Below are 22803 nucleotides of genomic sequence, written 5' to 3' on the forward strand. Positions count from 1 at the left end.
ATGGAGTATAGGGCAGTGGAGTCTGGTCTTGTAGGCAGTGGTGTGGGGGTGGATATATGCGCACATGTGTAAGTATGTGCATTCTGTGGTGTGCATGTAAAGGGTAGAGGAGGAAACTGAGGAATTGGTATACTCCTTCTGTTGTGGGATATGGGGGTCAGACTTGGGTCATCAGTGTTACACTGAAAGCGAGCTTACCTGCTAAGTCATTTTATGGGCCCTTCGAGTACATTTCATGCTTATGAATATTGGACACTAACACTTAATCCCACAGTCTCTTACAAGAACAATAAAATTTCTAAGGACTTACTATTAGTTTATGGCAAATTGTTTATCAGTTACTCATAAATTTACTGTAATTTATGAGATGTGTGTGGATGACAATGTCAAATTCATAAGTCATATCTCCTAATACAGAGAAAACTACTGTGAATCACCCATGATTTTTATCAGTTACATATTGTGTAATATCTGTAAGTATGCAGCTAAGAACACTCATGCCAGCATCTGAAGTATCATCTTGAGTTGAGTGAGATGACCTTTAGGCTCTGAAGGATTTAGAGACGCTTATCTTGAGGTTGTTGCTTTAAGAGATCCAGTTATACCAGTGTCAGGTTTTGCTTGGCTCTGACCATAAGGCATGCCTTGGTGTAGTGGGCTGCTCTGAGAAAATGCCATCAGCAGCAGTCAGTCCAGAGACTGAGAAGTCCCAGGTTAAGGCAGATTTTGGGTCACTGAGGCCACTCTCACCCCGTGTCTTCACATGGTAGATGAGTTTGAGTGACTCAAATGTTCAGCTGTAGTAGGTTCATCCACACGGTGACTCATCCTAGAGATCTCCTCCTGTGATCTCTGCAGATCCTCCTGGTCCTGGTTCCCCTGAACTAGGCTCACACGGCTCCTGCTGGGCTGGGGGTGGCAGCACTGCCTCCCTGTCCCACTGTCCTTGCTTGCTTACACTGCTGCCTGCGACATTGTTGAGCTCAGCCCAGTGCTGTAATCTAAAACTACCTTGCCAAGACCAGGTGACCTAATCCAGCTGCAGTTGTAAACATGGCCACCATCCCCTGGGGAGGAAATCCCACGTGCCCTTCCTTCGGAGAAGAGAGCATGCCTCTCTAGTCCTGCCCAGAAGAAAGTAGAAACCCTGGGGCTGCCCAACCCTCTGTGGACCTCTTCCCCATTGAGTGCACTGATGTTGTAAACACAGAGGCACAGAGTATCCTTTTCCCAGAAACTGCCCCTTGGTCCGGAACAGAAGGAAAAGCGTTTGTATTTTATTCCCAGTCCAGGGAGACAGAATGGTTCTTACTTCTGTCCAAGATGCAGGACAGTGACAGCACTGACTTCTCCCAAGCCCCAGGGAGGCTCTGAGGCTGTGTATTTTCTGTGCATTGTTTGCATCACAGTGAATGGGCTGATAGACCTGGGCTCCAGCCTATTCTTTTCTAGACACGCCTTTTGCCTTCCCGTTCCTACAGTGAATCTGGTAGTGCTGGATTTTCCCCAAGGTGGAGTCCTGTTCAGTCATTGTTCTTAGCAATCAAATGCGAGACTTTCCTCAAAAACAAATGGAGCTAGTCATAAGCTACTGAGCACTAGCTAGTGTTGGCAGTTGTGCCTCCCCACCCAGGCCCGAGCCTCACAAGTTTAACATGGTGACTTAATAACATTTCTCACTTTTCCAACCACTCTGCAGAAGTAAGTGATGTTAAACACTTGAAATATTAATTAACCTTGTCTGTGTTTTAATTCTTTATTATATTACCTTCTTTTGTTGTGCTCTAATTAACTGACATGACTGAAGAAACGCCAGCTTTCAAAAGGAGGAAATGTTGAACAGTGCAATTTGATACATGGCCTTTTGTCTGTGCATGCGCGCTCACATGCACATGTGTGTTTTGGTTTCTGGGATTTACAGGAACTTGTAATGAAAAGCAGATGGCCTCCAAAGCCAAGGGGAGCCTTGGTAATGCTGTGTTTATGGAGGTAGGATAAGCTTCTCTTTACTCCCTTCCTGTCTTTGCAGGGAGAAGAGATTTTTCTGGACATGTTTGAAGATGAGTACAGGAGCATGACAGTAAGTACAGAGCCAGAACATACAGACGCTGGCACATGAGAACATACAGACGCTGGCACATGAGAACATACAGGAGCTGGCACATGAGAACATACAGACGCTGGCACATGAGAACATACAGACGCTGGCACATGAGAACATACAGAGACTAGCACATGAGAACATACAGGAGCTGGCACATGAGAACATACAGACGCTGGCACATGAGAACATACAGACGCTGGCACATGAGAACATACAGGAGCTGGCACATGAGAACATACAGACGCTGGCACATGAGAACATACAGAGACTAGCACATGAGAACATACAGGAGCTGGCACATGAGAACATACAGGAGCTGGCACATGAGAACATACAGACGCTGGCACATGAGAACATACAGACGCTGGCACATGAGAACATACAGAGACTAGCACATGAGAACATACAGAGACTAGCACATGAGAACATACAGACGTTGGCACATGAGAACATACAGAGACTAGCACATACCTTCATGCCTCCTAATTAGCGGAGGGCTCTGTCTCATTTGGGGCTTCTGATCAAGTGGCAAAGACTGTTAGTGAAGGAAATGTGATTGTCACCACCTCTAAAACACCAGAGTATATTCATCCCTATGCCCCTGAAGTGTCTGCCTTTATTGCTTCCTAACTGTGTGCCCTCTGAGTTGTCCCAAGAGGATATAAAATACCCAGCAGCAGGCCTCATGCTGTGCATGTGAAAAGTGCCTGTGTCCACTTCTCCCCTGCTCCCTGGGTTTTGCTGGTTTTACTCCAGTGTTTATGGTCTGTCCTGAACAATGTTTAGTATTCTCCAGAAGTTTGAAAGGGACACACCCTGGCCCTGAGACTGACGTGAGTCCTCAGCTGGTCCTTAGGAGATCAGCCTCTTGCCAGCCGAGGTAGGACAGGCCTCACTTAGTGCTGCTGTAGATGGTGGCACTGTGTCTGTAAGGTGTCAGAGTTGTCTGCGTATCATTAAACACAGGTGTCCTTTATTGATGACTGACTCCTTGCAAGCAAGTTGTATATTTGGAGTCTGACACAAAACACAGTTCTCATCTTAATGAAAATAAAATAGTTTATTTTAGAGCCAAAGATAAGTGACCATGTCCAGTACTCAGATTACCCCATACATGTTTTGTTAAGGAACTTGTTTCATGGAGTCACAGAACAAAATAAAATCATACCTCTAGACACTTCAAATCCGTCCATAGGAACATCAGGAGGTGGGTTATAGCAAAGTGAGGGAGGGCTCTATCATAGGTCTCAGATGCTATCTAATGACATCCTTAGCTTTGAGGTTGGTGGAAGCTAGTGGTGTGTTAGATTAACATATTCCAAAAAGTTTCATCTGACAGTCACAAGGATGCGGGTCAGACAAGTGAGCAAGGAATGGCTATCAAGGATGCTAAAGACAGGCCGGCAGTTTGCCTCCAAGCCTGCAACGTTCTAGTTCTCCATAACCAGGAAGCCCTCACCAATCTACAGCATTAGAATGGTTCTTTGTTTTCCTCCCTGAACAACTTGCTGCCATTGTCTCCTTTGTCCAGCTGGGGAAATGAGAGTCAGAGAAGCTGGGTAATGTCCCTAAGTCTGTCCAGCCTGCTAGTGTCAGAGCCGGGTTTCCATGGAGAGTGGTCCTCTCTGCTGCTCCTCTAGAGCAGTAAGCACAGGTGCAGTGCCCCTGAGGTCCCTTTCTCTCCTTCTCTCCCTGGAGCAGAGGACAGACGGGAGGTGACAGCTTTCTATTTTGTTTGTTTCTCAGCCCCCAAGTAGCACTCAATAAATAGACGACAAGTGATCTTTTTCATGGACATAACTCACCAAAGCATGAAGTGATGGGGACATTTATAATGAACATAAGTGTTGAGAGTGTCAGAAGGAGAAAAGCAGACAGCATGGCTAAGTGGCTCCCTGGCTTCCAAGCCTGTCTGCAGGGCCCTGGCAGCAGAACCCTCATCTCATCTTTGTCACTGCCACTCCCCCCACCCCCAGGCATCCATGAATCACTTTCAAGGTCATACCTCCTTGTGACATATGGGTTGCCATGACTGTGCCTGCACCTTACTGGCCCACATAGCCCCAGCCATGCCTAGGAGGGCAGCTGGTACCTTTCCCCAGCAGGAACACTGTAACCGATTTTCAACTTCTTCTCTAGTGCAGACTCCCCCTCCCAGAGTGTGCCAAACTCTACAGATAGTTTATGTTTCAGAAACACTGAGGTTCCCAAGCCCCCAAAGTGTCTGTCTTTGTTGCTTCTTAGCTGTGTGCCCTTGGGCAGGATACTTAAAATCTGAGCCAGGCTGTTAGTCATCTCTGCAGTGGAGACCTCTGAGTTGCCCCATCAGCAGGTCTCATGTAAGGCCCATAAGCCAGTTGTGTTCCCCTCCCCTTAGCCCACCCCACAGGAAGCTTCCCGGGGTTTGCTTATTTTACTCCAGTGTTTATGGTGTGTTCTGCTGCACGGTGCTTGACATTCTCCAGAAATTCTAAGGTGACACACCCGAGTGCCTGCAGCTAAAGTCAGTTCTCGACTGGCCCTAGGCTATTGGCCTCTAAGCTAATTTAAGTGAGGCTGGCTGGAATGCTGCCCAAGCTGGTCGTGTGTTCCTTAGCAACTCAGGTTTATTGCTAAAGGGATGATGGGCCCTGAGGCTGCTGTTATCCCCACCCCCATGGAGGGAATGGAAGGAATTCCCTGGAGTTAGTTCTGTCATCTTAGGAACATTGTAGCTAATCCGTACTGTGAGAAGGCCCTGCTGGAAAGCCAGTGCCAAAAACAGCCTAGAGTAGGAACATGGCTCTGCCACCCTGCTCTGTGATGCAGGAATTTGGAGAAAGGGACTCGGGTCTCTGGAGAACACTGTTTAACATGTCCCACAAAGGAAGGAAGGCAGGCAGCCAGCACTAGGTGGTCGTGGGCCCTCTGGCTTAAATGAAGGGAAAGCCACAACTCTGAAAATGTAAAGAGCTTCACTCATCTGCAGACTAGAAGTGTGGCCCCGTCTGACCCAGAGCTGGCTCTCATTTATGGCCCAGTACAAGAGGGCCTTTTCTGAGGCTTCCTGTGCTGTCTCTCCTAGATAAAGCCCATGAATGTGGAGTATCTCATGATGGATGCGTCCATCCTCCTGCCCCCAACGGGCACGCCACTGACTGGCATTGACTTTGTGAAGCGGCTGCCATGTGGTGATGTGGAGAAGACGCGGCGGGTGAGTAAATGTGATCTGACCTCTACTGGGCCATAGGGAAAGGTCTCTAGACCAGGTAAAGCCTGCCTCTAGTAGATGTCTAGTCCCCTGTGAAGAATTCAAGAATACCCTCACACACGCACTTACATGGCTTTCCATAGCCTGTTGCCATTGGAAAGTGGAGATTGAGATGCTGTGGCAACTGGCACCTCTGTGGGCTGTCAGACCACCTGCACCAGGGCAGAGTGCAGTCAGAGCCCTGAATGGAAGCCAAGCCAAGCTTTATTGAAGCATGGGGACACAGAGCCTAGAACACCCAGTATGGGGAAGCTTGGCTCTGAGGTCTCAGAACCCTGGATGGCACACTGGCAAGGTGTCCGATAGTGAGAGAATGGTGCTGGCTGGCCAGGAGGCAGGAGAGCGTGTGTGTGTGTGTGTGTGTGTGTGTGTGTGTGTGTGTGTGTGTGTGTGTGTAGAGCCCTGTTCTTAGAAACAGCAAGGGTGATCCCCTTATCAGCACTGTGTTCTGAGGTGGCCACTCTAGGAAGCAGCCTCGGTCAGGCTCTTCACAGTATTTTATCTCCTGCGTAAGATCTCGGTTTCTTTCTTAGAAAGTAACACTGCCTTTTCCTGGAAAATCATTCCCTGGAGACAAGACTGTGAATGGATAATTTAGAGGCATTCATGACAGCTCCCAGGCTGACTACCACATCTTACTTGATCTGCTTGTGGCTAGAGCAACAGAGGGGTTTCACTTTGGGATTTCAGGAAGCAAGTGACATAAAGTAGTGTATACCTCAGACAAGAGGCCTCTGTGACCTCCACCCTTCTGGCACTTTCAAGTGCTCAGGAGCTACAAAGGAAGTGGGGACTTTGTATCTTCAAGCAACACACATTTCCAGCCCCCTGAGCAAACCACAGACTCCTGCAACTTGTCCTCTGACCTCCACGTGTGCACACAACACAAATAATTTTTTAAGTGTAAGATCAAAATACCTAAAGTGCCCCTGAGTCATGCGAGCCCATAAGGGACATCCACGTTGAAATAAAAGTCATCAGAGTTTTGGGGGTCCAAGGAGAAGCTGAAGGAAGCAGAACTTGGATTTGAGTTATCCCCACTCAGGTAGGGGCAGTTGGAAGAAGTGGCTAAGAAAGAACAGGAATTCATGAGTCAGGCCTACAGAGGCTAAGCCCCATTAGCTGTATGATCTTGGAAGCAGTTTAACCTCCTAAAGTTCCTCCTGTGCCCCCTCAGCTTTTGCCACAGTAGCTGACAGTGTGGCTGTGAAGTTTCTGGCAGATAGTAAACACTGGAAGTGTGTTGGTGTGCACCAGTGTCTTAGATGAGCAAGAGAGGTTTCACTCAAGGACTAAGCTTAGTGCAGAGGAGAGCCAGCAGGGGGCTCTGGCAAATGCTGAAGTCTGACCTGAAGCATTAGCTATCTGGGAAGCCATTGGCCAACAGGTCCCTGTGCTAGTGTTGTGTTTGGTACTCGGGATGGGCCAGGGCATGCACACATGTTCACTAGGGTGTTGTGTTTGGTACAAGGGATGCACCAGGGCATGCACACATGTTCACTAGGGTGTTGTGTTTGGTACGAGGGATGGGCCAGGGCATGCACACATGTTTACTAGGGTGTTGTGTTTGGTACGAGGGATGCGCCAGGGCATGCACACATGTTCACTAGGGTGTTGTGTTTGGTACGAGGGATGCGCCAGGGCATGCACACATGTTCACTAGGGTGTTGTGTTTGGTACGAGGGATGCGCCAGGGCATGCACATGCTCATCAGCCTTTTCAGTTTTGTTTGAGACAGTGTTTTATTAAGCAGCCCAGGCTGGCTTCTACCTCCCAGGTCTCTGGAATTACAGATGTGTCCCCACATTCGATCTCATGTTCCCACTAGGGACAGCAGGTTTTCGTGTTTGTCAATATTAACCTTGAGGAAACGGGATGGCTGTGTGTTACACATTACAGAAAACTCAGTCATGTCTCAACATTTTTAAAGGGAAGAAATTTTTCTTCCTTATTTCAACACTTAAACACATCTGCTTCTCCTCCCATCTTTGTCTACAGACTCAGCCTCTTAGGATGGCACAGAGTCTTTCCGTGCTCTCACTTGCATCTATCTCTGTGTTGTATTATGAGTTTTCCTGCTGTGAGAATGGTTTTTGCAGCTCTGGATATGCTTCCCAGTGCTTACAAACTGCCAGTGATATCACCCCCAGCCTACAGTAGAGAAGTGTTTGTGCTTTAATTTGTTCGTTTGTTTGTTTTGTAGACAAGGTCTTATGTAACCCAGGCTGGCTTTGGACTCTATACAGTCGAGGATAACCTTGAACTCCTGATCCTCCTTCCTCTACAGCTCAAGGGTGGGGATCGTGGCATATGCCACCATGCCTGTCTGATGGTCTCCTAAGTGACTTTTTAGGGCTGCATAAAGGATGTCAGGAGTTCTCTGCCTCAGCTTCCATAGGTTCCCATTAGTCAGAGTGTGGGTCTCCCACTGTAATCCACTCTTTTTCAGCTGTACCCTGAGAGCTACTTCATGAACACAGTATTTTCTTTCTTTTGAATTATTTCTTTAGGAGAAGTTCCCAGAAGCAGAATTTATGGTTCAAAGGGTATGGATTTTTTAATATATACACACACATCTCTAACATTACCACCTATCTTTCTCTCTGGGCTAGGCCCACATCCAACTGCCTCAACCCTGTTTTCAGAGTGACTTACTTCTGCAGCTGTTTCTACAGCCTTGGTGGGCTTCTAACCTGAATGACTGTCACCTAAATCCACCTGCAAATATGGCAGGGAAGCTGGCGGAGGTGACCTGAGCGCTTGATCCAGGGCCACCTGTGCCATGGAAAACCCTCGCTCACCATGCACCCCAGCCCAGAGCTGTAGACGAGACACTCAAGGAATTCCTACTCTCATTCAGCCCCACTTGAAGCTGAGATTCTTCAGCCTCCAGACCCTCTTTTCCAAAGCCTCTGTATGGTCTGGGTTTCTAGATACTGAATGTGACTGGAGTTTACCTCCACACTCATAGAAGCTAAGAAATGGAAGTTTCTTCATAGTAAAAACCTGTCTTCCCTTTTGAAATTTGGTCTCCTGGGTTCCAAGATCTAAAACAGTCATCATTTCTTATTACTTTTAGCTATGACTTTAAAACTTTGTATCTTGATTTAGCAAAGAAAAGAGTGCTTGATAAAACCTTGGGTCCCAAGCCCTGACTTCTTTGGAGACCAAGGACTATGGTCAGAAGAACACAGGCTTTGGAGCTGCATGGACAGCCTGCTTAACAGCCCTGGGCTTCTGTCTCTCTGCTTGTCAGATGGGGACCACATAGGGTCCTTAAGAGGCCCAAATGGCAGGTGGCTGGGCTTGGTGGGGCACACCTTTATTCCTAGCACTCGGTGGAGTATGGGGGTTGCAGAAGCATCAGATCTCTGAGTTTTAGGCCAGCCTGGTCTATTGAGTGAGTTTCATGACATTCTGGGCTACACAGAGAATCCCTGGGAAGAGTGGGGGTTCAGGGAAGACCCACAAAGTGCTCAATGTCTATGACGGGTGAGAGGGGCTGTTAATATCTCTATGCTGGTGGCATGAAGTGGCCATGGGGAGGGACAGCATGCATGCAAGACCCCCTGGCTGCCTTGGGAACCTACTTCTGCCCTGTGGAACTCACCTCTTTCTGTTCTTAGACTTGGGCTTCTTTTGTATGTGGCTTTCCCTTGAGAGTTGGTATTTTAAATGGTATTATATATGGTTTATATTCTATTTTATAGTTTAAATGACTTTATTTTTCTTTATATTCCTGGAAATTCCTTCTGTTCAACATTTGCAGAAGAAAAGCAGATGTTTTACCAAAAGGCCTACATTAGAGCCAAATTCCCAATTCATAGATTCCTTGGAAAGCCTTGGTCTTCCAAGGAATAGGCTACAGAAAGCAGCATATGTTTCTGTTTTCTTATCCCAGCCATGCCCCTGATGGAGGTCTTTGCCATCAGAACCCTGAAAGCAATGTACTTACCACTGTCATATATTTTGCCCCATGACATGGCACCATGGGCCACCTGGGACATGCATGCTGTAGGCGCTTCTCTTCTCGTCATCCCTGAAGTTGTAACTACTTACTGGGAGCTCTGGCTGCCATATAATCCTGTGACACCTGCTCCCGCTTCACATTTTAGTGCTATCTTCTCTGGACTGGCACAGGGATTATATTGCCTGGAATACCAGGCTGTGTTAATGTGTGCCTGATATTACAGACACTTGGCTCCTTAGCCAAGCTCACTGTGCCCTGTCAGGACTTCTCAGTTCCTGTAGTCCTAAATTTACGACCCCTGAGCCCCAGCACATAGTAGGTGCTTCTTGGGGGGGGGGGGGCATTGAATAGAACCACTCCTCTGTTTCTTCCAGTTGGTGCAGGCCCTATAAAGTCTAGACTTTAAAATCTGCTAAAGACATTCGGGTTGGGTCCTCATGCCTCCCCACCATTACTGCAGGAAAGCTGCCTTATCCTGTAGTCCCTGTTTATCAAAAGACTGTTTCTTCAGATGAGCTCAGGGCTCTGGAGTACTTTGAGAGTCTCTGTATGAGGAGCCTGCTCCAAGGCAGGATCCGGGCTTTGTTAGCTAATCAGAGATACTCATTGCCTGAGCCATTCAGATGCATTGACCCACCAGTCCTTTGAAAGCAAGAATTTGTTCCCTGTCTTTTCCTGAAAGTTTCTTACTAGATAAAGGGTCTTTCCCCTTCATGTAAGCTAGGACTGCCACCATATTTTCTACAAACAGGAATTCACCTGTGGGAAGTCACAGTGGTTTGCTCTGACATTCCTTTATGTTGGTGGTAGTATCTGTCAAGGTGGGTGACCACCCCTTACTAGCAGGCCTGTGCTGGCTGTGCCCTCTAGCCTTGTCTCAGGACTACAGCATAACCAGAGAGCTCAGGATTACTGTGCCTTGTCTACCACAGTGGGATTGGGGGGCGGTGCTGACATTGTCTGTGTGCCTCTGGAGCTGTGTTCCCCAATGTCAGGGAGAGGCCTGAGGGTGCCCTCACCTGTGGCTTGCCCTGTGCTTCTGGGCTATCTGTTGGTGGCAAGCTTGTTTCTGGAGCTTGAGGGCTGCTTGCACAGATGTTTCTGACAGCTGGTGTCGTGGCCTTTTCTCTGCTCTCAGGATGTGCCTGGTAGCCACACTGGATGCTGACAGACCTTGTTCGTGGGTCAGAGATGCTTGTGCTGACAAGCTGTTTCTACCCCTGAGATGAGCTGGGAGAGCCAGAAGGGCTCACAAGGCATTGTTGTCTATTGGCTAAGTATCAGCTCACTTGTCTGTCACACTCCTCCAAAGTCCCAGGCCCAAGAGGGAGGGGACTTAAGATGAGAGTTGGACTCTTAGTGAGTCTAGCCAGACCTAAAGCCTACACACATGCTACTCTCCTGTCTTTTGCCCACATTTACTGGGTAGGACTGGCACACAGCTGGTGGTTGTTGCTGTCTCCTGGCCCCACTAGCTCAGCTGGAGTGGCAAGGAAGCTGTAGCCCTTGCTGACGTGCTGCCTCAGGCAGCGCTTCTCACTTCCCTGGCTATTTGCTGTCTGTGGAAATGTGAGTTAAAGGTCATATGACCCTTGAGGACAGGTCCTGGCAAATGGCAGATACCCAGTGAAGTGGCCCAGGCTTCAACCTGTTGGGGACTGAAGCAGGCTCTCCCCTGAAGGATCATCTTACTATGACAGCTCCAGGCCATAGTGCTTCAAGGCTGACCTGTTCTTTCCCTCTCTTTCCTTTCCATTTACCCAAGAGTCACCATACAATGCCTTCCTGCAGGGCACATCTCCAAAACACCCCTAAAACTCCACTCTCCTCTGCTCTCTGCTCTATCCAGGCCATCCGGGTATTCTTCATGCTGCGTTCCCTGTCACTGCAGCTGCGAGGGGAACCTGAGACCCAATTGCCACTGACTCGGGAGGAGGACCTGATCAAAACAGATGATGTCTTGGATCTGAGTGAGTTGGCCATCCTGTCTCCCACCAGTGGGCCAGGGGATGCAGGCTGTGCTCTGTCGAGTCACCTGCTGTGGTGTGGGAGTGCGGGCAGCAAGCAGTGTGCACCGCCATTGACCCAGGACAGTGTAGAAGGGCAGTGCTGAGCAGCGGAAGGTCCAGTGAGAGTGGGCTCACTGACAGACAACAGCACTGGCCTTTCTGCTGTTGTGGGTTAAAGGCTTCTGTCTGAGTCCAGTGGAAAAAAGATTCTCTGATGCCAAAAGCCTGTAAAAAACAAACCATCAAAATGAAAAGACACAACATACCCTAAAACCAGTGTTTAGGTAAGAATGAGGGCTTTGCGAATCAGAAAAGCATGTGCTAAGCCTATAACCTTGAACTGTGTGTTGACCATTGTCTTAGAGAGGGTTTCTATGCAGTGATAAAACACAAGGACCAAAACCAGCAGGTTTGTTTAGCTTACACATCTCAGTCTGTCATCAAAAAGGGCAGGGCAGGAGCCTGAAGGCTGCTCAGCCTTTTTTTGTACAGCCCTGGGCCACCTGCCACAGCACCACCCACAGTGAGCCTGGCCCTCCCAAGTCAGCCATTAATTAAGAGAATACCCAACAGGCACGACCAGACCACAGGCCCATCTTATGAGGGCTTTTTCTCAACCAAAGTTCCATCTTCCCAAAAGACTACAGCCTGTGTCGAGTTGATGAAAAACAAACATAACAGATAACGAGGGCGCTGTCATTCATTCTTCAAAGTTTCCTCTGCAACATAACACAACATATGATTATTTTATTTTATTTTTAACACAGGGTATCTCTGAGTAGGCAAGTGCTGGGATCACAAGCTGTGTCTCCTTGGCAAGTTAATAAATGAGACTTAAAAGAGACTATGCTATTCCCAGAGCCCTTCTCATACTTGTATGGCTTTCTCTTCCCTCCATTTACCATGGTGCACATGCACACTAAAGGACACAGTTTTCTGTATGTCAGAGCATTCTGGTACATTAGGAGTCTTTTTTAAAAGTCTATCTCTGCTGTTTTTAATTGTGTGTGTATGTGCAGGAGATGTGGCTGGGGGGTGGTGAGTGCAGGTGTCCTGGAGGCCAGAGGCCTCAGATCCTCTGGAGCCACCCTGTGGGTGCTGGGAACCAAAGCTAGGTCCTCTGTAAGAGCAGCAAGCCCACTTAACTGCCGAGCCATCTCTCCAGCTGCATGTTAGGAGTCTTTAATGAAACAGAAAAGCCAAACCAGCCTGGCAGTGGGAAAGGAAGGGCCTGGCTAATAGTTTTTGGGAAGGCCAAGAGTAGCGTTGTCACCAGACAAGGCAGGATCCAAACGCTCAGTCAGCAGAAAGCTGCCCCTGCCATCTCTTGGCTCTGCTTCTTGTCTCCCCATCTAGTATACAGATGGCCACCATCAGCCCCAGCTAAGTAGCCCTGACAGAAACAACTATAAAAATCCAGAGTGGGCTTTCAGTAGCCCAGATTGGACAGTGGAGCTTTTCCTCACGCCATGCAATTGCCAGAGGAATATCGGGAACCTCTGCCAAGGACATAGGGTTAGCTTTGGAACCTAAGTGTGAGGACAAAGACCCAAAGAGGGTGATGTGGAAGGCGGGGTGTGCACAAGGTACAGAGGAGTGGCAGGGCTGCTCTGTGGTCCACCTGTTTGAAGCCGTCTTGATTTATATGTAACAAACTCTGCCAACCTTCGGAGTATATAGTTCAGTGCGTTCTGACAAAACTTCATCTGTGTAACCAGCTGTCATAGCAACCAGTGAGTGCTAGCGCTCAAGCCAGCTCTGCCCTACTTTTTCTCCTCACCACAGCCTCTGGTTTTCCCTCTGTAAAATGGGGATTGTTGTTATGAGGTAGTGGCAACACCGCATTAATCCCAGCACAGCAACACTTTTTTTCCCCAGGCAGAGGCAGGCAGATCTCTGAATTTAAGTTCAATGTGATCCACAGAGTGAGTTCTAAGACAGTCAGAGCTACACAAAGAATCCTTTAACCTTGTCTCAAAAACAAAACAAAAACCAGGTGTCATTGCAGGTAGAGGACTCTTGGAAGCCTTTCTTGGCATACAAGGATCTGCCCTACATCCTTATCATTAGAGGAGGAAAAAGCCAGAGAGACAGCCAGTCTTGTTTAGTGACTGGGTGAAAGATGGCATGAAAGCCACAGCCACACACACCTAACCTGAGCAGCTCAGCACACCAGAGAATCCTACCTCCTGCTCGACACAGAAGAGCACCGTACTGACTCCTGTTCTCTGCTGGCATTTCTATGTTTGTGCTTTCATCTCTCCTTGTGTTAGAGAAAGAACGAAATTATGACCCTCTTTGCCTGCCTCCTTTGACCCTTCACCCTGAAAAACAGCTGTAGTGATTTCTGTAAATCTAGAATTGATCGAGTTGGCCGAAGAGACTCAGGACCAGGCTTTCTCTCATTTGATCCATGCAGAAAGGGAGACAGCTCCCTTCAATATTACATCCGTGAAATGGAATTAAATTTTATGCTGGGAATTCACATCCCTTCTCTCCTTCCCCTAGGAAGAGCCCTGCTGAAATAAAGGTTAAAAGTATTTCACTTATCAATTTTAATTGATTAGTTGCTAGTTGAGATCACTTAACTTAGCCTTATGATAGTTGGCCATTAAGAAAGTAATGGCGGCTTTACCCAGCCAGATTGCAAATCATGTCTTTTGCTGAAGAGCGTGGCATTCAGAAACTCAGAGTAGCAGGGATTTAAAACCCAGTGTGACCGTGTTGTCAGCTGCTGCTGTTGTGTTGGTTTGGTTGGTTGTTTAAAATTATTTTGGTGATTGTAATGTTGAAGGAGATCATCACACTTCAAAGTACACAGATTTCTATAAAGCTGACCCTGGAATGGGTGGATGATGGCTGAGTGATTGGAAGCCTGGTGTCTTTCTGTCTTCTTGTCAAGCTCAGCTGATCTAAAAGAGAGGTTTGGGATTGGTGCTCTCTAATCTTCCATGATAAGGTCTGCTAGGCTCACAGAAATGCCGACTTTACAAGCAGAACTGGACATAACAAGTATTTGTTGACTTCGTTGTACTGATAAGAAACACAGCCTTAGAGAGCACTAGCAGCAAGACAAGAGTCTGCTGACCTGTACTGGGTCTTCTTTCTGAATGGCAGGAACACATTTATGTGTCTTCTACCCCAGTGCAGTAAAACAGTGGTCACATTCTGGGTCTGCTTTGATTGAAGCCTGTCTTTCTTTGTCTGAGTAGGAGGCTGGCATAGGGCAGGGGTCATGAGCTGTTTGCTGAGTCTGCTGAATGAAGGAGGGAGAGAAGAGCAGAGGAGGAAAGAAACTTTCATTCAGGGAATGGCATTTTGGCTCACCAATCTCTAGGCCTCAGCCTCACCATTAGTACTGAGTTTGTGTCATCTACCCAAGTCTTTCCTTTTGCAGTATACCTCACACCCAGCACACATTAATTGTCATGACTTTTCCAACCTTCTCTAACAAACGAGGACTCGAAGTATTCATGTTAGTTGAATGAGTAGCCACTGTTTTGCAAACCCCAAGACTCTAGGGTTCAGGTTGCCATTTGGAGTTAAAGGAACTGTGTTCCTCTGCTCTCAGCTCGTCCTACTGATGTCATAGGCAGCCCTGGTAGAGCCAGAAGCCAAATGCCATGACCTACAACCACAGTAGTGTATGTGGTGCACCAACCTATATTCTCACTGTTTCATTTATGTGAGACCGGGTCTCCTTCAGTAACTCAAGGTGGCCTGGAATCCACCTTGTAATCACAGCTGGCCTCCAGGCAGAACCTCTGTCTTAGATACTTAAGTGCTAGGATATAGGTTTGAGCCACCATGCCCAGTGTCCATGAAGTCTCTTCAGTGAAAATCTGGTTAAAGAAGACCCACTCATCTTTTTAGGTGTTTATTGAGTATGTCTATATGTCAGGCAGAGTGCTGACGTCTGACTGTGTCACAGTAGGACATGCTCAGAGCAATGCTGGCACCGTGACAATGGTGGGGAAGTTATTTAGGAGGGAGACAGCTCCCAGATATGCCAGTGGCACAAGTGTCCTAGGTGGCTCAAATTCAGGATCAGTGTTTTGTGAGTGACTTGCAGAGATATAGAGTGAGTCTGGGGATCTAGCTTTGGACAGGCCACATGGAAGGGGCTGGTATCTAGTGACTCAGCAAGTCATAAGAACAGGCAGGCCCTGCAGAGGGGCGAGGTCCCTGCAGCAGGGGACATCTGCAGTGAGCGAGCCCAGAGAGACATGTGTGGCAATTAGGACACAGCCTCAGTCCTCCACAGCCACTATGGTTCTGTACATGGCTTCATAAACTTCAGAGTGAAGGGAATCAGGAGCCTGGATCCTGTTCTGTGGGGCTCGGGTTGTACAGAACCACCCTCAGTCACTGGAAATTTCCACCTTCACCTGGTGGAGCCCTGTAGCAGCTTGTTAGAACTTCAAGAGACAGGCCTGAGCATACGGACCTCAGTCCTGGAGTGCACAGCTCCTGAGGTGAAGATGTGTTCCCCAGTGTGGAGGCTGGAGAGTATCGTTCTCCTACAGACTCTAGGGCTCCATGATCCAAGGCAGCATTACAACAAAGCGGTGCAAGACTGCACTTCTGAGGACAGGATGGCAAGCGTTTTGTTTAAGCCAAGACAGAAGTTTGTCTTAAACAAAGTACTATGGCTGGGCACAGCAGTAGTGTGCACTTCACCCTAGCTGCTTGGGATGCTGACACAGGAAGATGGCTTAAACCCCAGAAGTCAAAACTAGCCTTAATTCAGAAGCACTTATGAACTGTCATTTCATAAAAGGGTACTGTAAATACCAGGAAAAGAGTGTGGTCACAGGAAAAGGGAGTCTCTAGGAAACACCCAGCTGCTGTGCCTTACCAGGTGGGAGGAGCAGACAGGTGAGTACAAAGTAGGCTTTCCAAGTCCCCAGTCTCAAGAGGAGGTAACTGCCCACCACAGAGGCACAGTGCCAAGTGCTCTGAGAGCAAGTACCAGCTGCTCTGGCTGGTCGCTGCACATGGATATGGGTGCAGGAAAGGGCCCAGTGGCCCTAGAGAGGCTGGAGAGGAAGCTTCGCAGGCCCTGTGTGCAGAGCAAGAGTAGAGCTTATCCTCTGCTAATACAGCAAGGTTTTATAAAGTTGGCTGACTTGTGTCTCAGAAAGCCTCTCTGGCCTCAGCATGGAGAGTTGGTTTGTGGCTCAAAAGATACAACAGGGAGGCAGAGCCCATAGAACTTTCCTGAAGAACCTAGAACCAAGATCTGCAAGATGCTGTCCACTTGTAACTCGCATGCTGGTGTGCACCAGAAGTGTCCTTACACTCTGCCCCACCCCCTTTCTTTTCTGTGGCCTGGGTTCAAAGGTGCATTATTGCACAAATGCCAGTCTCACTGGGTCTAGTTTGTTCTCTGGACTCACACAAGGGGACTGTGTCATTTACCCTCATGTCTTGACCCAACAGGCTACTTGCCCCCCCGCCTAGCTGCTTGTTTAAGAGAGGTGACTGGCAGTATGAAAGAAGCCTTAGGTCCCAGGACAGTGCAGACAAGTCCTTCTCTGCTCCCCCCCCCCCCCCAGCCATGTGGCCTTAAAGCAGATTGAGTCTGCTCTCTGGGCCTCAGCTCCCTCATAGGTAAAGTGAGAACAATGATGCTTACCTCTGCAAGATTATTCAAAGGGTGTTGCAGAGATTGCAGGCTGCTGGTCTTTAGGCAGACAGTCCCACTAATACAGTTTGACAACTGGTAAAATGTTAGCAAAAAATTTTCATGTTAGCTACCAACATTTCAAAGGCAGATTTCATCGTAGAAACCTAACTTCCTATTCCTTTTGAGTCTCTGAAGATTGGCCATATGGAGTCTGCATCTTCCCCCCAGAAAGCTGTTGCCAACCCTTTTTGTTTGGGGACACCCTTGTCCCCAGCTTATGTCCCCAGCCACGAGCATCTCCTATACTCTAAGCATATGTTTTCAGCACCATCCCTGCAGAGCACCTGGATCTATCTTCCTACAGAGCCAGCCTGTAGCCTCATCTGAGTCATTCACAATGTCATCTTGCTGGCTGCTGCCTTGCACTACCCCCCCCCTTTCTCCCTCCTTCCCCCCCTTCCCTCTCCTCCCTTCTTTTTCCTCCCTCTCCCCTGCCTCTCTCATGATCCATGTGCATTGGTCAGTGCCCCAGATCTTCCTGCCAGTGTTGATGGTCACTTACCTCCCCCTGCTCCGCTCCAGCACACGGGGCTGTGCTGCTGTTGTCTTTCACCTGGATTGCTTCAGCCCACCTCGTCAGTCATTTGCTTCTCCTTTGCAGCCTGTAGTTCTCTGTGCATAACGGCTGCTTGTCAAAACTAAGGTCAGACTCTGGCCTTCCATCCCACACTGAACAGCAAGCACAACCTTAGTGACCCTCAAAGTCCAGCCCTCTTGGCACCTGTCTCCTGCTCTTTAGACAGAGCTGGTTCAGTCCATCATCAGCACCCTATCCCGAGCCTAAGCTGTTTCCCAGAACAACCATGCTGCAACTCAGTAAAGGCCCAGCAAAGCTCATGCCATGCTGTCCTCAGACTCTTGATCTGTGTTCAAGAGCCATCTAAAGTCCCTCTTTTTATTTTTTGTTTACTGCTGGATATGAGTATAACTTATGATGCTAGGTATTGAACCCTGGGCTTTGCACAACAGAGGCAAGTGTTCCACCACTGAGCTATGCCCCCAGCCTTCTGGGAATGTCATGAAAGACCTTGCAGAGGTTCCCATCCCACACCCCCCACCCTGCCATGTTTTAACAGTTCCCCCTCTGCTGTTTTCTCTGGTCCACTTGCAAAGAGCTCTTAAGCCCAGTGAGCATGCCTGACTGGACTTGCCTGATTGCCCATTTCCAGAAAAAGTATCAAGAAGCTCCCCAAGCAGGTTATGTGGTTTGACGATAAGTCTGAAAATGTGAACTCATTGATTTGTCTTGCAAAGCCAACGACCATTTTGCAATTCTGTCAGTTCTTGAAAATTCTCTGTTCACTTACTTTGCTGATGACCCAGACATGATGATGTGCTTCATACTGGTAAAGATGAAAAAATAACGAACAGTAAACACAGGGAGAGGCAGAGGGTGGCAGTATCCTGGAAAGTAGCAGCCTGAGCGGTCAGCATTGCAAATACTGTGCTGGAGTGAGCTCAGCAAAGAGCATTTTGCCTAGCATGTGTAAGGCTCCCAATTCTATTCTCAATACTGCAAAAATAATTAATTTCATATACAAATATATCTTATTAAAAATGAGAATGATTGCTTAGCATGTGAGGCCCTAGATTCAATCCCCAGTACCACAAAACAATGAATGAATGATAGTGAAAGTCAAGTGTGGTGTTGAATGATCGCAATGACTCAAGAAGCCAAGGCAGGATTGTGAGTTCAAGGTCAGCCCTGGTCCACAAAGTAAATAATCAAAGTATCATACAAGATGACTCCACACAAGGGCTTGATACAGAGATACTGTTCTTAGATTCTTGCACTAAAGACACCTGGCAGCCATCACCAGACATATTGGATTAAGACAGTTTTAAAGTGGGCTGGAATGATGGCTCAGTCTACTTCTCTTGGCCAAGTTCCATTCCCTGTTCTCACAGCAGGTGCCTCCCAACTGTTTGTAACTGGGACTCTAGTGATCATGTGCCTCTGGCCTCAGAGGGCATCTGCACTCACATGCACATAACCCCATGCAGAGATACACACCTACGCATAATTGGAAAATAATTCTTAGAAATCTTTAAAATATTGCTTTAAATAAAGGACCCCTTTTTGGCAAGTGGGTCTTGAAACCTTTATGAGAAACTGTGACTGGATAAGGTGTTTCCTGGGTGTGAGATGGCCTTGTGGTTGTGTGGGAGTGTGTCTTGTTCTCGGCGTGTTTAGGAGTAAGTGCTGCTCTGGAGTGACTCAGAAAACAGCAGTGTGTGCTGCTGAGAACGTGAGAGCAGAGGCACAGGTAGCCACGCATTCTGCCTGCCTAGTGAGCCATCTTTACATTTTTCTGTAAGTTGGAAATTTTTAAAGTAAGAATGTAAGAGAGTGGTAAGATGAGGCTCAGTCCTTTGAAATGTTACCACTTAATAAACAGTGTGCTGTATTCAGAAACCAGGACTTTGAGATTTAGGAAAGCCTAGGGATGTGTTCTAGCTGTATGATGCTGGGCGAATTAGCTCACACCTATGAACCTTTTCCTCCTTGGTAAATTGAGTTTAACAGTGCCTGCTTCTGGATTCTGTAGGCTAAAGTATTTCATTGGAAATTCTCAGCATGGTATGCAGTGGGCACAGACTTTGGAAATAAACACAGTAAACATTCGTGCCCTGGCCACATGCTGTGAGTGAGAATTCTGTAATTTTGGTTTCTTTAAAAAACATAGAAATATTTTAATAATGTTTGCATTTTAGTCCCAATGTGGACATGTGGGGCTGCTTCAGACTGTCCGCAGAAGCTGACTGTGATTTGCCTCGTGCTCTAGCAGAAGCACGGCTTTGCCAGCTGCAGATAGTTTATGTGACTGTGTGACATTTGGAATTCTGGGAACTTCTCAGAGGATACATAATGCCAGAGCCCCAAGATGGGATTGTTCATTCAGGGGAGTTGGTTGTGGTTTAATAGTGCTTGTGCTCAAAGAAGAAACAAAAGGAAAAAAATTAGATTCTGGGATTCAATTTCTCTCATCCCTCTATCCTTCTTTTTCTCCTAGCTAGTGCTGGGGTGAAATGGGGCAGGGGGTAGAAAGGGTGGAAAAAAACAAACCCACAAAGTAACAAAGGCTAGATACAATGCTGAGAGCTGAAGTCAGTTCCTTGCTTTCTAGAAGAGCCTCTCTAGAGTCTGAGAAAGCATGGTGTCATGAGTGTCCCTGTGAAAGGTACACACTGAACAATGGCAGAAGCCAAACTGGCCTCATTCGTAGAACGGGACTGCCTGCTGATTTGAATAGGATCACTGAGACCATAGTCGGGGACTCAGGTCAGTCCTCCAGGCTGTAGCCCTAGAGAAGTCGTTTATTCCGTGTCCAATGGCAGTAGCTGTACACAGCAGCTAGGGGACTGTGGTTGGTTTGTGTACGCAGCAGCTAGGGGACTGTGGTTTGGTGGCTCTTAGGCCCACCTTTCCTGGCCTACTCTTCTTGTTAAAGAAAGCACAGCCTACACAGGCTCTCTTTTGGTAAATCACCCTAATGGGTGTTTCTTCCTATCACCCAGTACGACAGAAAAACTTGTCCCTTCCAGTCCCAGTCCTGTGGTCTGAGGCTTACTACAAGCCTTGCAGCTGTACCCTGAGCCTCCCCTGCCCATGCTGTGACATGTCTGAGTCTACCTGACAATATGCTGTGTGGGGCTGACTGCCCATCTCTGCTCTGCCCTGAATCAGCATCTAGCTTCTTACGCATACCGCAGATGAATTTGTACATCCTGCTTAGTTGGTGTCTCCTAGGGCCATGCATAGCACCTGTCACCCAAGTAGGCTCTCAGGAGGGCTTGCAGGAATGTGCTGCAGGCTTTTGCAGCAGTTTAAATTATGAGCGTTTCATTAACACAGAAGTGGCATTTTCAAAGGTTGTCTCTCATTTGGAGCCAATGGATGGCAAATTACATAGTGACATTTAGTCCTAGCTGTATGTACAGTATAGAAAGTAAAGTTCCTAGTTGGCACACATCTCAGTCTAGTGAAAGATCTCAAGAACCCTATGCCTTTCATGATAGTTTATTTAAAATGTGGATTGTTTCTATTTTAGCAGTTGAGTAACCCCAAATCATTTTGCTTTTCTAATGGCGAAAATCACTATTTTTCTCTTTCATTCCTTTTAACTTTCCTTCACCATTCTCTTCTTCCCCCTTTTCCTTCATCTTACTGTGCTTTGAAACTGAGCTGAACTGGGTAGATGGGGGAAGGAAACAGATTGGAATTAAACCCATGCTCTGAGGAAGTGGAGACCCAGGATTAGCGCCATTCCCCTCTTTATGAATTAGGCTTCTCCTCCTTATACTTGATGAATAATGTTGCTGGCCGCTTTTCAGAAATGAAGTCGAAATATGGAGAAATGAAATTTGTGTCTTATAAACTGACTGGAAATGCGATTATAATACAGCTGTCAGTTTTGTTCAAGTGGAAAATTTCTAAGTAAATTCAATTGCAGCATTATTTGGTTCTTTTAAAACAGGGTGATGTAGCTGTTTCCTGCGTATTGATTATTTGATTGGTACCTGTCTGCTGAACCTTTTTTTTTCTTCTCTCATTGATGTGGTTTAATGTATATTCCTGTAATCTTTCCCTGTTTTATAAACTTACAATCATAATTGAGCTACATTATAGAGACATGTTCTGCTGAGATCACAAGGTCACCTAACGACTGTGCCCTCTCTGGTTGGCTATGGATTGAAGTGGGCCTAGGACAGTTCTGACCAAGTCAAAAGCTGACAGCCTGTGCATGGGAGGAGGCCCTGCCTGAGAGAGGCTAGCTTCAGGATTCTGTTCTCTTTCTCTGTAAAACTGTTGTTTCTATAGAAGACACTGCAGCTTGAAGCTGTTTTTCAAAACCATATCTGTCCTGCTCATTTGAACATGAGCCATGACTGGCTCCTCAAACAGGATGTAAGTTGCCCACAGAGCCATTGTATCTGAGGCCCAGTGAGACCCTTGGGAGCTGTGTGGGTTCTGGACACTTGCACTGGCAGGGTCACAGCCCTCTGTTTCTAGTGCCTGTCATATTCCATGACCTTTCCACCTCAGACGCCCGTGTCTCAGCTCCTGTGGAGGCTGTGCAGAGAGTAATATGTTGCCTGTCAGAAGTGAGCAGTCCTGACATGGCCTCATTGAGCCCAGTCCATAGGCATCAGCCAAGACACCCTCAGACTTGACAGGCCAGAAAGCTGGCTTCAGGTCTTGTCAAAGCCCATCTCCCCATAAAGTCCTTGGCTGGCTCCTCTTGTTTAGACTGAATTCCCTGAGTAGCCTTGCCTTTTCTCTCATCTCTGCACCAAAGTGCTCAGGAAATTGACCAGTTCAGCTCTTCCATGCTATCCTAGTGTCTGACCTTCTGACTCTCTGCAGCTCCTCCACAGTTACTGTAACTCAGAACACAGGCTTTTAGGGAGCAGTTCCTTTCCTTCTCCACAGCAGATGTCAGAAGCTTTTATGGTCACTGGCTTCCTGTCTCGGCGTCTGTATCTGCCCTGTCCTTTACATCCTGGTTCTGTGATGCTGGCCCTGAGCCACACTCCGCCTTGTGTTGATGACCACTGAAGCCAGCCTCCTTAACACCATCTGGCCGACAGAAGAAAAAGGCAATAGTGCAAGCTACCAAAGGAAATGGGAATCTATAGGAAGCCCTGGTTAAGGGTTAGTGTTGCGTTTCAAGATACCCCTAGCACTGGCCCGCTCGGTGATGCTCTCTGGGGCTCTGCCCACACAGGACTCTAGACCCTGTTGCTGCCTCTGCCCACTGTGTGGCCTACCTCCCCCTC

General features: G+C 47.6%; 1 protein-coding gene across 4 annotated transcripts in view; it reads left to right on the plus strand.

Moving 5' to 3' along the window:
• Positions 1–22803, plus strand: part of CLEC16A (C-type lectin domain containing 16A) — a 184615-nt gene that overhangs the window by 80908 nt on the left and 80904 nt on the right. For all 4 annotated transcript variants that reach the window (XM_080942201.1, XM_080942202.1, XM_080942204.1 and 1 more), the window contains 3 exons: positions 2030–2080; positions 5169–5297; positions 11174–11294. In XM_080942201.1, the coding sequence (XP_080798327.1) occupies positions 2030–2080; positions 5169–5297; positions 11174–11294 (301 nt within the window). The remainder of the gene's footprint in view (positions 1–2029; positions 2081–5168; positions 5298–11173; positions 11295–22803) is intronic.

The sequence above is a fragment of the Micromys minutus genome (genome assembly GCF_963924665.1).
Source record: "Micromys minutus genome assembly, chromosome: 31".
In the NCBI taxonomy this organism is placed as follows: Eukaryota; Metazoa; Chordata; class Mammalia; order Rodentia; family Muridae; genus Micromys; species Micromys minutus.